The sequence below is a fragment of the Chamaea fasciata genome, unplaced genomic scaffold, assembly GCF_029207755.1.
Source record: "Chamaea fasciata isolate MVZ Bird 193981 ecotype frontalis unplaced genomic scaffold, bChaFas1.0.hap1 SCAF_1, whole genome shotgun sequence".
Classification (NCBI taxonomy): Eukaryota; Metazoa; Chordata; class Aves; order Passeriformes; family Sylviidae; genus Chamaea; species Chamaea fasciata.
The window spans coordinates 98,168,068-98,182,543 of record NW_027094086.1 but is presented as its reverse complement, the minus strand read 5'-3'; the positions used below and the strand labels follow the sequence as shown (position 1 = coordinate 98,182,543).

Sequence of the window (14,476 nt, the reverse complement as noted above, 5' to 3'; positions counted from 1 at the left end):
AGTTTTAACATTAAAGTGTAGGAAAGATGGAAAATGTAAGGCTCTGTGCCATATTCCTGGATTGTAATATATATGGGAACTGAAGCACTAGAGATAGCAGCCCTGTGCCCAAAGGTGCTGGCACAAGCAGTTCTATGGCCATGGCCCTGGGCTTACCACCACCAAAAGTAAGCGCTTTTTTTCATATGGGACATTTAGTTCCTTCTTAAGGGGGAGCATTGGGAACAGTTATTCAGTCTTCATCAAGAGCAACATTATTATGGTACTTCTCTTGACCTGTGCTTTTCTGTCACAGAACCTTGGCTGACCACTCCTTGAATTCCCAATTATACTTTTTCTATCACCTCATGTTGTGCACTACTCAGGGCACACTGCAAAGTCTCTGCTTGAGAACGAGATAGAGAAATACAGAGAAAGATCATGAATTAAATGATCTGAAGGCCTTAGTGCTAGTTTGCTATTGCTGGCTTAGTGTACCTCAGATAGGCTCTGGTCATCAGCTGTGTGTGGTCTATTTGCACCTTTGCTGGCATAGACTTCAGCAGAAGTCTATGCCAGCAAAGAAGTCTTTGCCAGCCTTCATGAGAAGGAGAAGGCAGAAGTTTGGTTGATCAGAATAAGCCATTGTATCTTGAACATTTGGCCCAGTCCTTAGTCTAAACTGGCTGTGAATTTTCTAGAGAGAATTACAATGCAATTCTGAACGCACATGCAATGAGAAGACAGTGTAACCAAGCAGTGTAAAATCCAATAGCTTTGCTCCCTGGGGGGCTGTTTAAATTTTTTATTTGGTTTTTATTTGCTTATAGAGCTGCTACCTATCAGTTTTGCACTGATATATCAAATGAATTCCCAGATCAACTGAGAGTTTCAGCTTTTCAATGGCCCTTGAGGTTTAAGTATTTGCAAAAGCTCCTCCTGAAGTTCAGCTAACCCTGAAGCCTGCAATAAGAAAAAAAAAAAAACAACATAAGAAAAGTATTCAGGGTTCATGTAAAGAGTCTGTGGAGACAAAAGTGATATTTAATTACCCTAGTAACTACAAAGACCAACTGCAGTGCTGGTTGGTGAAGGTAGAAATGTGTTTGGATCTGTCACAACACCACTGTTGATTTATACCTTTTATTGATTTAAAAGCAAAAGGTGGGATTCTTTAATTTCATCTGATGGAGTTGGAGGACAGATTGGTCTTTAGTTGTTTGTAACATTTTTATCCATTTGCAGTCTAATTAACCATAGTTGTAACTTCTACTGTCTATTGAGCAGTAATGGTGATTTATCCATGTAGGTGCTAATTTTCTGTAAGAAAAGAAAGGTTCCTAATACAACAGAGAAACCAAATACAAAATAGAGAAAACATCCCTGCACACCATTTGGAATGCAGATTATGCATCCACTGATGCATGTTAATAAAAAGCAGCATCTTGAGGACTGGAGAAATGAAGATTGCAGATCTTTTCATTTTGTTTTCCTCAGATGGTCTTTCTTCCCTCACTGACTATGATGCAATGATGTGGTGTGGACATTAACAATTGGAGCATTAAAGCATGCAAGAAAGATATTTGTTTATCCTGGAATTTGCTTTCCTTTTCTTAATCACTTAAGAAGTAAATTAAATATCTCTGTTTATATTTGATGTGTACTACCATTGTCAGTGAATTTAAAACTATGGCATAAATTTGAAGCCTGATTTTTAGAATTGCTTGTTACTTGCAAGTTTAGGTCATGTGAATGAAAGCTGGAAGTACTTAGTACTTCTGAATTTAAAACATTTTTTTTCTTTTCATGCAAACATTGATAACTTGACATCCTTCAGGCATCTGTATGTATGTGTGTAGAAATTGTTTGCCTATGTATAATAAATACATATGTCTAAAGTCTACCCAGAATTTTTACTCAGTTCATTTTTTGGGTGTAGTACCTAATGTACTGATTATTTCTTGATATTTTCCCACTTATTTTCATTTTCCTTTTTGAGTTTTTGTTTGTTTGTTTGTATTTTTGTGTTTTGGGGTTTTTTGTTTGTTTGCTTTTAGGTTTGAGGGGGGGGTGAGTTGATTGGTGTTCATTTGTTTCTTTGTTTTTGCCTTTCTGCATTTATGTGAGCAAGGTTACAAGGATCATATTGAGAATGTTGGCTGCTTTGTAGTTCTCATAAATGAAAATATAAACAAAAAGTCATTCCTTGATTATATTTCCTAAATTGTTTGACAAACCTTGTTGAGATGAAGGTGTGGATTTAGTTTGTTTTCTTGTTTTTGAAGGGTGATGACAAATTCTTTAGATGACATATTTTGACTTGGCACCTAGGGTGCTTAATATGCGGCAGGTGCTGGAGGAGGATGGCTCCAGGCTGGCAACAGAGCTGTTCCAGCACCACAGCAGGCTTCTGCACTCATGACATTACTCTCTCAAGCAGCCAACAGCGCTTGAAAACTCCCCTGTAAATGGGGAGATTCCTAACCCTCTTCTCACACCAAGTGAACCTGATTCATTCCAGATGTATACAAATTCAATGACTCAGAAAGCTGCTGTTTTAAAATAAGACTTACAACACCATCTTATCAGACTTACAGCCTTACAGAGGGAGAACTGAACTCACCTACCAACCTAAATCATTGAGATTTTTTGAGTTCATTAGTGTGTGAATTTTGTATAGCAGCATCTACAGTGTGCTTTTAAAAGTGGGTTTTCTTTCTCTGTTGTGAAAAATGTCAGGTATGATACTCTTTGAACAACAGAGTGGTAACTTTAGAAATGGGTGACACAATCCACTGGTGTTAAGTTTTGAATTACTTGTTGTGGGGTCAGTTTTAAGTATGATTTTATTATGAGAATTTTTAGTTATTCATTAGGAAAGAGAGTATTCTCAATTTTCTTCACTTAATATTAAATCTAAAAGTTCTGCTACTACCAATTCAGAGAGCGTTCTGTAGCATGCATTGCATTTAATATCAACTCTACATAAGATAAAGAGCTTGTAATGTTCCTTTCCTTACTGGAGCGATACTTCTGGATTCTGCTAATGAGTATAAGAGATGCTGATTAAGTTTTGAAGTGATTGCAAGAAGTGACATTATAAAGTTCACGAGAAATAATTTGCAGTATTAAATGGTTGGGGTGGTTTTTGGGGTTGTTTTTTTTTTGCTTCCAAGTATGCACTTTTGGTTATTAGAAAATCCCAGTGGATTGTTTAGCCTCTTCATAATTTGTCTGTTGGTCAACAGTAAGTGTTAAAATTAGTACCAGAAGATTAAATGCTTTCAAGTATTCCCATACAGATGAGCCATTAATTTGGTACATAAGGAGCAACAACTCAAATTAGTTTTGCAGTCAATCCTGTACTACATACACTTTTGCAAATCTTTATTTGCACTGATAATTGATTATCAGAATAAGCTGATTTTTGGGAAAAAAAAAAAGTCCATTTATCAATACGATTGGTCAGTGTCTGCATTTGATTTTGTGAGAAAGCAGACACATTTCCTGCATACTTATATCTTCCTCATAACGTTTATTGTCATTGAACAGTAAGCCATAATTCAGACTTAACAAATGAAGATTTAAATACAAGAAACAAATATGCTACAAATATTGTTCACATTACATGGTGAAGTTACAATCCACAGTCATCAGCTTTAAAGCCTGAATCTAGACCATCTTCTTCCAAACTTCTCATTCACTGGAATCCCTGGCTGATTTGGTACATATCATCAGAAACTCACATTTAGAAAATAATTGATAAACACAGGCAGATGGAGTCTGGTAAGCTCTGCCTTTGGACATCTGGTACAGCTATGATTGGCAGAAGATGCTGAACAGCTTATAAACACTCCAGAAACTCCACTTTTATGCAAATGCCCTGGCTGCAAAACATCAAGAAGGCTGTAGAGGAGGACTGGTAGCAATGGAGGGTCAGGCTGCCTCTAAACACAGCTCTTGGCCTGCACACCAGCCATCTTCGGAGAATTGTTGATAAGCAGAAGTGTGGTGTTTACCAATGTGTATGTCACTGGAACAGCTGTTCCTTTATAGAAACTGAGTGAATAAAAAGTGGTTCCTTCTTACTTTTGAGCTGGCTGTACTCTAGAGGAAATAATTGGGAGCATCTCCCTGCTGTGTGGCTGGAGTTCTTTGTCCTTTTCTCACTAGCTACTCAATATTTTCTCTGTGGTACTGCATCTGTCTCTTCAGGATGTATGATTGGTCTTAGAGTCCAGTTATGATAACTGCCAAATTTAATATTTGGCTATTTTTGCTATTTTCTAAATGAATACCTGATATATTTAATATTATCTTTTACTGTTACTTCTAAGACCTGCAGATCTGTGCATTGATACTGTATATTCTTGCGATTTTTCTTTAGCCTTTATGCCTACTTTTTAGGTCATTTTCTGAACAGCCTAGAAGGATTAAATGTCAAATAAAAAATGTATGTGCATGAATATATATATTTCATTCAATGTGTGCATGTCTGTGTTCATAATCTATAATGTCATATTGCAACAGTGTGTTGATCCATTTTATGTAGCTGTTACCCTTGATATTCCACTTATAGAAGTTGACTCCACCATGTTAGGTCCAGTATAAACATCTAAAGAAAGATTATTCATATTCAGTGGTAATTTGTTGCAATTTCCGCACATTTTATTAATTTACATCAGTTTCTGGATTTTATTTGAGCCTGTTTTAGATTCTTTTCTATCTATAGTTTAACTCTAAGGAGATTTTCAGGCAGTTGCTAGGATAAGTCTGAATTATTGAGAGACAAACTCAAATAGCTTGTGTATTTGAATGCAGGCATAATATCTTGCAGTTGTTGCAATTTCCCCATCTGATTACTTTAGAGTTTTCAACTAATTATCACAAAAAGTAGGGCATGTGAAATAGTTTCATGTGGGAATCATGCAGTTTTCCTACAGTCCCAAAATACATTGTCAGAACCCTGAGTCAGGAGCTGTTCATTCCTAGTATGGCCCTCTGCATTGTGCAGTACAGCACATTCATGAACTTCTGACTGCAGAGCTTGTAAACAGCTGAGTAGTAGCACTTCTGTTAGGAAGTAAGCAGGATCAGAGTGTGAAAGCTGATCAGAGTTAAACCAATGTAACTGTTTCTGCCTGCAGTGTTGATGACAGAACTGCCTACCTGGCCCTGGGAGCAGTGAGGAACATCTCACTTGACATTTTCATCTCCAACATTGGTGATGATGCCTATGACACCAATGTTTTCTTCAATTTTTCTGGAGAGCTCTTCTTCATCAAAATGTGGCAAAAGGTAAGAAAGGCTAATCTCACTGTGAGCAAGTCTCTTAACTTCAAGTTAATTTAATTACAAATTAAGGATGGACTAGGGAATGGCCTAGTCCACACCACTGAGACATTTGGAAATTGTTTTTGGTTATGCTGGACTTTTAATTTCTTTCAGGCTCTTTAATGAGATTTTTTTCTTTTCATGGATTGGGTGTGTATAGATTACACCTTCTGTATTTCTGTAGAAGACACATGCCTGTTATTTGTAGTGCACTAATGAAAAAAGAAGACTGTTGGAGATATTTAGAGGTAGAGGGAGACTGGTTTGAAACTGATAAAGTACCAAATGGCACCAAAATAGAAAGCATAACTTTTTTGTTTGAGAGTGTGATGCTGCACTCAGCGGTCCTGGTTCTCTCTTGACCTGGGCTTCTAGACTTTCTCCTTGTTGAAATCAAGATACAAAGCTTGTTCTTTGCTTATATTCTGGTGCAACTTTGGGTTGTGGTCAAGGTACATCACTAAATCCAAGAGGTCAAGGGTGCTTTTAATTTTGTCCACATGGTGAATATTTTGAGTTTTAGTCTCTTTTCATTTAGATAGAAATACTTGGATGTTTTCATTAGCAGGAGTTAATATAGAAATAAAGGTATTGTAATGCAAACACTGAATCAAGCTTTTTGCAAACTGATGGCCATGAAAGCTTTTTGAGTGTGAATGATGGGACAATAATTGTGCAGAATGGGAGCTATATGATTGTGACAACATTTTCTGTTTGTTCCTGCTTTTCAAAGTTGTTTGCCTCTCTTCTAGAGCTTTGCTTTGCAAGCCATAAGAGCAATATTAAAAGCAGTAATACAACTATTGCAAAGTTCAGGATTAACTTGGTCCACTGAACCAATGAAATTTTGCCATTATTTGTCTTGTTTAATGATAGGTTTAATTATAAACCTCTTAAATTAACTCACTGCATAATAAAACCCCATAATTTCTTATGCATGTTAATTCTCTTAGTGTTCAGTTTTGACTGCACAGTTGGCAAGCCTCAGTGAGTTGTCTTTTTATTATAAAACTTCATTTTCAGACATTATGTGCTGCAAGTGTGCAATTTATTAGGAGGGAAAAGGCAGGGGATAAACTAGAAATGCCTATGCCAATGTACAGCTTCTCCATAGTGAAAATTTTATGGGAAGACTTTCAGAGTCTGGCCCAGTTCTCATTGAAGTCAGTGAGAGGGTTTCCATTCCTTTCCACTAGAAAAGAAACAAAGCTTGATGCATATTATTTTAAAATATTGTTGTGTTTTTTTTTTTTTAATATTTTACACATACCAAGTAATTGGAACACCAATTGCCTTCATCATTTTCCTTGGCCAACACTGTGAGGAAAGAAGCTGATGTGTTGTTTTCTGTGATATTTTACCTTGAGCTCGGGTCTATACAAGACTTGAAAACATCTGTCCTGAGTGCTGCATAGAAGGAGCAGTTTCTAGAAGCAGCTGACATTCTAGTATTATCTCACTACTCAGTGTACTTTCTTCTAAGAGAAGCTAGTATTTATTTTTAAAAAGTACTGCACACATCTTCCTTAGGTCTTGTAAGCAGTATCAAGGTATAGTCTGCTATTATTCCTGCTGTTCCAATGTTCTTATTATTAATTTCATAGGGTTTGGGGTTTTTTTGTGATATTTATTTCATTATTTCAGTAACAGTTTTGGAAAACCAAGTTACAGGATTGTGTCAGGCTACTTTACTTTCTCTCATTCAGCTTTTCCTTTTGGTCAGACTAATATATCATTGGCCTCAAAAAATATATCATTTTTTCAAATGGGAAACTGGATAATGACCTCGTAGCCTCAATTACAGTGCTCTATTTTCCCTAAGCTCTTTGACAGTGTGGGGAGGTGGGTTTTGGTAAAATACCACAGTTTCCATGTCTCATACCTATTCCCATCCTTGCTCTGCAGATTTTGTTCCTTTTTGAATATTGTCCAAGCAAAAATCCGGAACATAAAGCCAGAATGAAAAAAAGACAGCACCTAGAGTTTTTCCTTAGTGGAGCAATTTTGGAATCAAAAGAGCTTTGTGTGGTGGGAAGAATTAAGTATCACCTGCCTTTTAATGAATAATGCTAAAGTGAAATGGAATGAGGTCTTTCATGTGGTTGCTTGATTGTTTCTCTCCGAGGTGACTCTGAGATTGATCATCACATAGTAGGCTTTTTTAACCTGTCTGGTCTCCATTCAAGATGCTGGAAGCTCCCTGTGTGTTTTCCCTATGACTCCACTGGGGACATTTGTAGTGAATCCAGTGCCGTTTTGTTTCTTTCTGTGGACTGGTTACAAAGAGACCCGACATTGCAAAAGTTTAATGCTGCTTTTTTCAACAGAGTTCCTGAGATAAAAATGCCACATTTTGTGTTTGAAAAGCAATGGGGAAGCCTAGTTCAGGGATGATGATGTTACTGTTTACTGAAGGGTCTGAGTAAGTTAGCCCCTCTTTCTTTCCTTTAGATTGAGATTACATGAGACTTTGTAAGTAGAGACACCACCTAGAGATCAGTTGTCCACTGGAACAGTTTCACTGGGGAAGTGGTGGATTCCCCAGTGCTGGACACTTTTAAGATTCAGCTGGACAGGGTGCTGGGTCATCTTGTTTAGACTGTGCTTTTTCCAAAAAAAGGTTGGACCAGATGGTCTTTGAGATCCCTTCCAATCTGATATTCCAGGCTTTACTGTATCTCTGCAAGTTGAAAAAGCATTTTAAAAAGCATTTAAGAGATTCCACCTATTTCACTGTCTGATTTTCCTATTATGCTGCAGCCAGTCCTCTCCATTTCATGGATGAAACCCAGCCTTTTCTGTACATTGCTTTTGACAGACAATTCTTCTCTGAAGAGGCATGGTATGTGGCATGGGCTGACTTCTCATTCCTCTGTGATCTTATGGATACAATTCCCATGCAACGTTTCAAGATCTCACTTTATGAGATATGGTTGTTTTGTAGGTGCATGGAGTACTGCACTGCAGTGAATTTCAAAACCTGTCCACTGAGAAAATTGTTACTTTTGAAATATATGTTCTTTAAAAAAAAAAAAATAGAGAGGAAGAAAGACACTTCACTTTGTGTGCCTAGATTTTTTCTTTACTAGAAAAAATGTTGGCAAAGAAATCTTGGTCCCCTCTTCTGTGTAGAGTAGATTTTAATTTTTTTTTAATCTGAAAATTTATTGTTCCTTTATCTAAATTCAGCTTTATGAAAGCATTCTATTTCAGAATCTGAAAAATTCACTTAACCGAACTGATACAACCTTCCTATCAAAGAATGCAGAGTGTTGCAGTGTGCTGCGTCTGGAAAAAGAATAAAAAGCTATTGCTACTAATTTCTATACCATTTTACTTCTACTGGAATTACCTTCTGGCTTGTGTTGTTTTGCTGAAGATGCATGTCAGCAATAGGCACTTGGTTAACTGTTGTTAGCTGCTGCTGAGTGCAGAGGGATACTTTCAGTACAGTTGCAGAAATAGCACTGTAAGCTTGCTGGCAGTGGCAATAAGTGTGTAGGGCAGAGCCATGTCTCTATTAAATGAGCTCAACTATGGCATGAGATTTTATAGCAGTAGTATAAACCCAGCATATTTACCATAATAACAGTAAAAGAGCAATAATGTAAAGCATTAATCTCTCCATATTCTGCAAGGGCTGATAGGAATCTCTCAGCTAACCCAGCACTGGTTTTGGAGAGAGTAGGTCAGGAGATTCCATTGCTGAACATCATGCCCATTTCAGACAGGCTTCCAGTATCAAAAGCCAGCTGTGTGTAACATTCCTGCAGCTTCTTACAACAGCTTTTGCCAAGCAACAAGTGAGTGAAGTTAGCAGGGCTATACCAGGACAGGATTAACAGTGAGGTTATCTTTGGATGCATTAGTTGCCCATGATTCCTTTGTGACTGTGTACCTGAAACACTGGTGTGGAGTATGAATTTTGCTGATAACCATAGTGATGCTACTTATAGGCTGTAGGGTTTTACTTCTGATGAGTAGTGCAATACTCTCTGTGTTACCAGGGAGGTCGTGCAATTTGGATATGAACTCACCCTTCTTCCTCACTCCCAGAGATTTTGCTGTAATCTTATGACTAGAATTGCCCAAGAGGGCTGCAGATGAAGGCAGGGTTTAACTTTTTTCCAAATCGAAATTCTCTTGCAGCAGGTTCCCACACTGATCAAACTGTCTCAGAGTCTTAAGTCTGGCAGGGAGAGGATAGGATACAAAAACCAACGACACATGCTCCGTTTTGGGCCACTGGAAGAAAATTTAGTTCCTGGGTATTCATTATCTCTGTTTTTCTAGCAGATGCTGCCCCTTTGGGTTGATGCCTTTTTCTGAGCCTGAAAATCATGGTTAGGTTATAAAATGCAGCTAACTTTATGAAGGATCCCCTCAGGTGCAGAAGATGCCAAAATGTGATGAAGATACATCTGTGACATAAAGCAAGTACAGTTTTATACGTTTAGCAAATTAGCATAATTTATAATGGTTACATGTGGTCATTGGTCAGAGACAGAGACAACACGAACAGACTGAGCATCCTCAGCAAACAGCAATGAGTTTATTATGGCTGCCCTTTTTATGGGGATTTGAATTTCCCAGGTTCAGATAGATGATTGGTTGGGATCTCTCTCAGCCCACATCTCTGGCCAGTGGTGTTTCTGAATCTAGGCTTGAACAAGGTTGGCTGAGGGTCCCTGTTTTGAGTTCAAATGTGTCCTATCATTGTTCACCTGGGGAGTTGTTCTACCTCTTTTCTAGAATGAGTCAGGTCAGCTGAATTGGATTTCTAATGGCCAGATTTATCTTGTCCAGGTACAGACCAGATGTACTGTGACAAATTCCCAGTTAGAGACAGTGATGAGGTAATTTCCCCTTTTGGTTCGACTCTCTTTTAAAGCCCCCCTTCCTTGTTAGTTGTTTATAGGAAAGTGGTGCTCGACCTCAGTTCTCAGGAGAAGCAAGATTAGGATTGGGACCTAGGAATGTGTTTTGTCTTTCTGTCTAACAGGGCAGGTAAAATACTGTCTACAATCAATTTAGTTATATAATAATAGGCTACAGAGCTACAAGTGTATGTGAAGAATATATAAAAGCAAAAATCTGTTTGGCGTCAGGGTCCTCTGGCAGATGAGTTAACATGATCAGTCTTAATTCACATCCAGCTTGTCTGCAGAAACCTTTTAAAACTTGCTAGCAGAAATCTTTTAAATTAGTATTTGATTTAATCCAGTTTATTTTGCATGTAATGTGTTCGACTAGCTCTTGTAAACCACTGATGGAGGGTCAGAGTAGAGTGTTGCCAAGTAGTGCGCAGGCTCTGACCCCTTGTACAAATGCATCTGGAAGATTGCCCAAGCCATATATCACTTGCATGAAGAGATTTGAACCCTTTACCAGGAAAGCAAAAGCTTTTATTGACAGGGCTTGGGAATATGAGTACTGTGACAGTAGCCATGCCATATGTTGCCTCTCTGTTTTTGCAAATCTAATGATCAGCCATTGCTCCAGAGTGCACCAAAATATTTTGTACCCTGGGGTAAAATTATACACTTTCTTAACGGGGAAGAAAAAAACATGTGCAGCTCAAGCTATCAGACTTCATTGTTTATTTTAATTTTCTTTTTCTGTGAATGTTCAGTGATACCCACAGCTTTTCTGCTTCCCTAGGGATAAGTAAGGAGCAGTGCTGTTTCAGGTCAGGGACTGTAAGTGTTATGTAAAATACCCCTACTCACAGCAGGCAGGAGTTGAAGGCTAGACTGTTGATCTAAACTTTCAACTTGGGATTCTTGTATCATTCCTATCATCAGGGAATGAGCATTGTAGATTTGGGTTTTTTATGTAGTTAGTAGCAATTTGAGCTGTGACTGCTCCCATTTTAAGGTCATCTTACTTTTGTTAACTCCTCCTTTGAAAACTCTGCCCCTACAACACCTCACGACCCTGCCCCTGCTCTTCTGCTTCGTCTTCACCCTCTCCCCCACCCAGGGTGGGGGGAGTAAATGGGTTCTAGAGCTTAACAAAAGAGACATGTCTTGTCTGTTTCCCTGCCTGCGGCTGTAACCTCCAAGATAATCACTGTTGCCACTCGATGCAACAAATAGTGGAGAATGCGGGCAACCAGTGAGGGCAGACTGACCGGCACCCTGTAAGTCACCCACAGATTGCTACACCTTGTGAGACCCCCATCTTCCATGGAGGTAAAATGCTTACGGGGAGGGAAACTACCAGTAAGAGGACCGGCTTACTGGGACTGAGAGATGAAATTAACATCTACCATCACAAGTCTTTTCATTCTTCATGGGAGGGAGTTTTTAAGAACTACAAGAGGCTAGTCTGTCTGCAAAAAGGACCACGCTGGGGACTTTCACCAACTCTCCTGATATGTTTGCTGCAACTTACTTATGGATGATTATGGACGATTTGCATGCAGAGTGTCAGTGCCCTTAATCAGTGGTCCACCCTCCTTGGAACCCCTTTGTTCATAAGAGTGCGGCAAGGAGTGAAAACTGCCAGAATGGCACAGAGTTGCTACTGTCTCTCCGTCACTCTGCCCATCTGTCACCCCTATCCCCCTGTCCTGAATGCAGGACAAGGTCGGAAACTGTCCAGAAGTGATGTGGGTGCACCACCGTCCTCCTGCTGTCCTTTCTCTTCCTTCGCCCCCTTGTCTTTCCATATCTCCTGTTCGCTGCCCGGGAAGTCAGTGGCCGCCTCATCCTGGGTGCTCCTTCTAAAAAATGGCGCCTACCACGTGGTTTTTGAGATCCCCTCTTTCCTGCTGAAGTCCTTCTTTTCCAGTCCCGTGCCTGCGCTCCCCCCCCACCTACCTCCACCCTTCCTGCTGCGGGGCTGCAGCTGGCTCTGCCCCAGGCCCGCACAGCAGGGGAGGCGAGGCGGCACCATTCAGCACTAGAGAGGGCCGGGCCCTGCTGTGCCCTCAGCTGTCCCCATACGGGCCTGCGTGGCGGAGCTGAGCAGCCCCAAGAGAGGCTGAGCCCTGCCGTGTACTGCGAGTTCTACCACCGCCGCTTTCACCGTTCCTTGCTTCACAGTCATCATCATCAATCCAACAGAGTAACACCTGAAACACCAGTACTAAAGCCGAGACCAAACACTAAGAACTGTGCCCCTCATGAAGAAGAGATCAAGAAACTGTACCCCTTCTGGTCAGAAGATCAAAGGCCAAAGGAGACTGAACTATTAGCTCATTAAGTGAAAATGTATTCATTTAATTCAGTATCATCATTTCTGTTACCTTATCCTCTGTAAGTTTCAAATGCTTTTCTATTACTTGTTAATTTAGCTTAATAATGTTCGTCTTAGTTTTGTAAACCAATAAGTCATATTCCTGAAAATCCCTTTATTATGAGTTATTCAACACACCATTTAACTGCTTTATAAATGGAGGAGTTGTAAGAGACTTGTCTCGTCTGTTTCCCTGCCAGTGGCTGTAACCTCCCTGGACAGGATAATCACTGTTGCCACTCAATGCAACATTGAGCCTTTTAAATTTTTCTCCTATACTATGATTTGTCATGTAGATCTGAGAGATATTGATATTTGGGGCTTATATGAGGTTTATATATGTAAAGATATAGATATATAGATATACACATATATAAACTATTTTTTATTACTTTAATTTTTTTCCCAATAAATTAACTGAATGGATAGAATGAAAAAACCTCAAGTCTTTTGGGATAATCCTGATTGGAAGTGGTTTAGAAGCTGTGATTTTGCAGGACATTAAATCTTGTTCTGCTCAGTGTTAAAAGTACTTGTGTGTGAGTTTGATTGTAATATACATTGAGAAGTTTCATGCTGATCATGTGGGGCTATGCTTTGGGTTACAGTCATGGGTTAACACAGTTTGATTTTTAGTTAAAGACTAATATGGAATATTGCCCTTTCAGGACCGTGGAATTTTTTTAGAAAGGACAGGCACCTATCAGAGACCATTTTTAGATACTGGCATATGGTTTGACCACTGAGAATACTGAATGCGACTTTGGGAAGTACCCATATAAATCCTGATTTTGTCCAAGCCAGCCCTTTTACTTCCAGCCAGGGAGCAGGTAAAAACTGGCCCTAGCAGCCACTCTAAGGAGCGGCCCAGGCTGGCTAGGCCCCTGCCACTTCCCTCTCCTGGGGGGAATCGGCTCAGGGCCTGGCCATGTCTCAGTGCCCAGGTGGCCAGGCTCTGCCGCTCCCCTTGTTAGGTGGAGGAGTTGGCCCGAGGCCTGGCTGGGCTTAATCAACTCCTGGCAGGGGAGGGGGAGGCCTCAGCTTAACATCAGCTAGTTTTAAAGCCTAACCCCCGAGCCCCGGAGCCGACTGGCCGAGGAGGAATGTTCGCTGGGCCCCTGGTAACAGCCACGGGCCCAGTTGGGCTGAACCTGCTCCAATTGTCACCGAGAGGTGGGCAGGGTTCCCCCCCACCCTCCTCTGATGACTCCCGGGACTCCCGGGCGGAGAGGAAAGGAGAGGGTGAAAGCCCATGAGATGCTTGAACAGAGGCAGAGATGAGAAGTCCTCTGCACCAGTGAAGAAGTTAGAAGATATCTCTGTTTCTTGAGATGAAGAATCCTTTCCCTTTGAAGTATTCATCTTTAAAAGGTGACATCCCAGTATGCAAGAGTCTTTAGACTTATAACCCATAAGCAGCTTGGGAAACTGCTAATGGGAGGGGTCACAGAAGCAGGATTCCCTGGGCAGCTGTTTTTGTGACAGTTAAAACCCACACGAGAGATGTTCTAGGTTGTCAGTGAGGGAAATTCTGTGGTAAACCAAAAGAGACTCTTCTCCCTGAAGAACTGATGAAAGATTATTTTTCGACAGGTGCAACTGACTAAAAATCACAGGTTTTGTCTCTTTATGCTATTTGTGGGAAAGTGAACAGTTTGTGGGGGGAAGGAAGAGTGTTTTGAGAGTTTCATTTGATTCTTATTTTCTTCTTTTTAGTGTGTGTTAATAAAACTGTTTACTTTTAAGTTAGGCCTCTTTCGCCTTTTTCTCTTAATCCTATCTCACAGAGAGAAAAGAGAGTAGACACTCAAACCACTATACTAAATTTGTCAGACACAGAGGTGAACGTGAAACCACTACAGTTAGACAGTGTGGAAGGTGTTTGTCCTGGAAGCAGCTCATGATGATTTTTAATTTGACT

At 39.9% G+C, this 14,476-nt stretch overlaps 1 protein-coding gene across 2 annotated transcripts in view; it reads left to right on the top strand.

Moving 5' to 3' along the window:
* Window positions 1–14,476, top strand: part of ITGA9 (integrin subunit alpha 9) — a 256,223-nt gene that overhangs the window by 152,959 nt on the left and 88,788 nt on the right. For both annotated transcript variants that reach the window (XR_010722201.1, XM_066190554.1), the window contains exon 18: window positions 5,127–5,277. Coding sequence is in view for 1 of the 2 variants with exons in the window: in XM_066190554.1 (XP_066046651.1) it covers window positions 5,127–5,277 (151 nt within the window). In the remaining variant the exon portion in view is untranslated. The remainder of the gene's footprint in view (window positions 1–5,126; window positions 5,278–14,476) is intronic.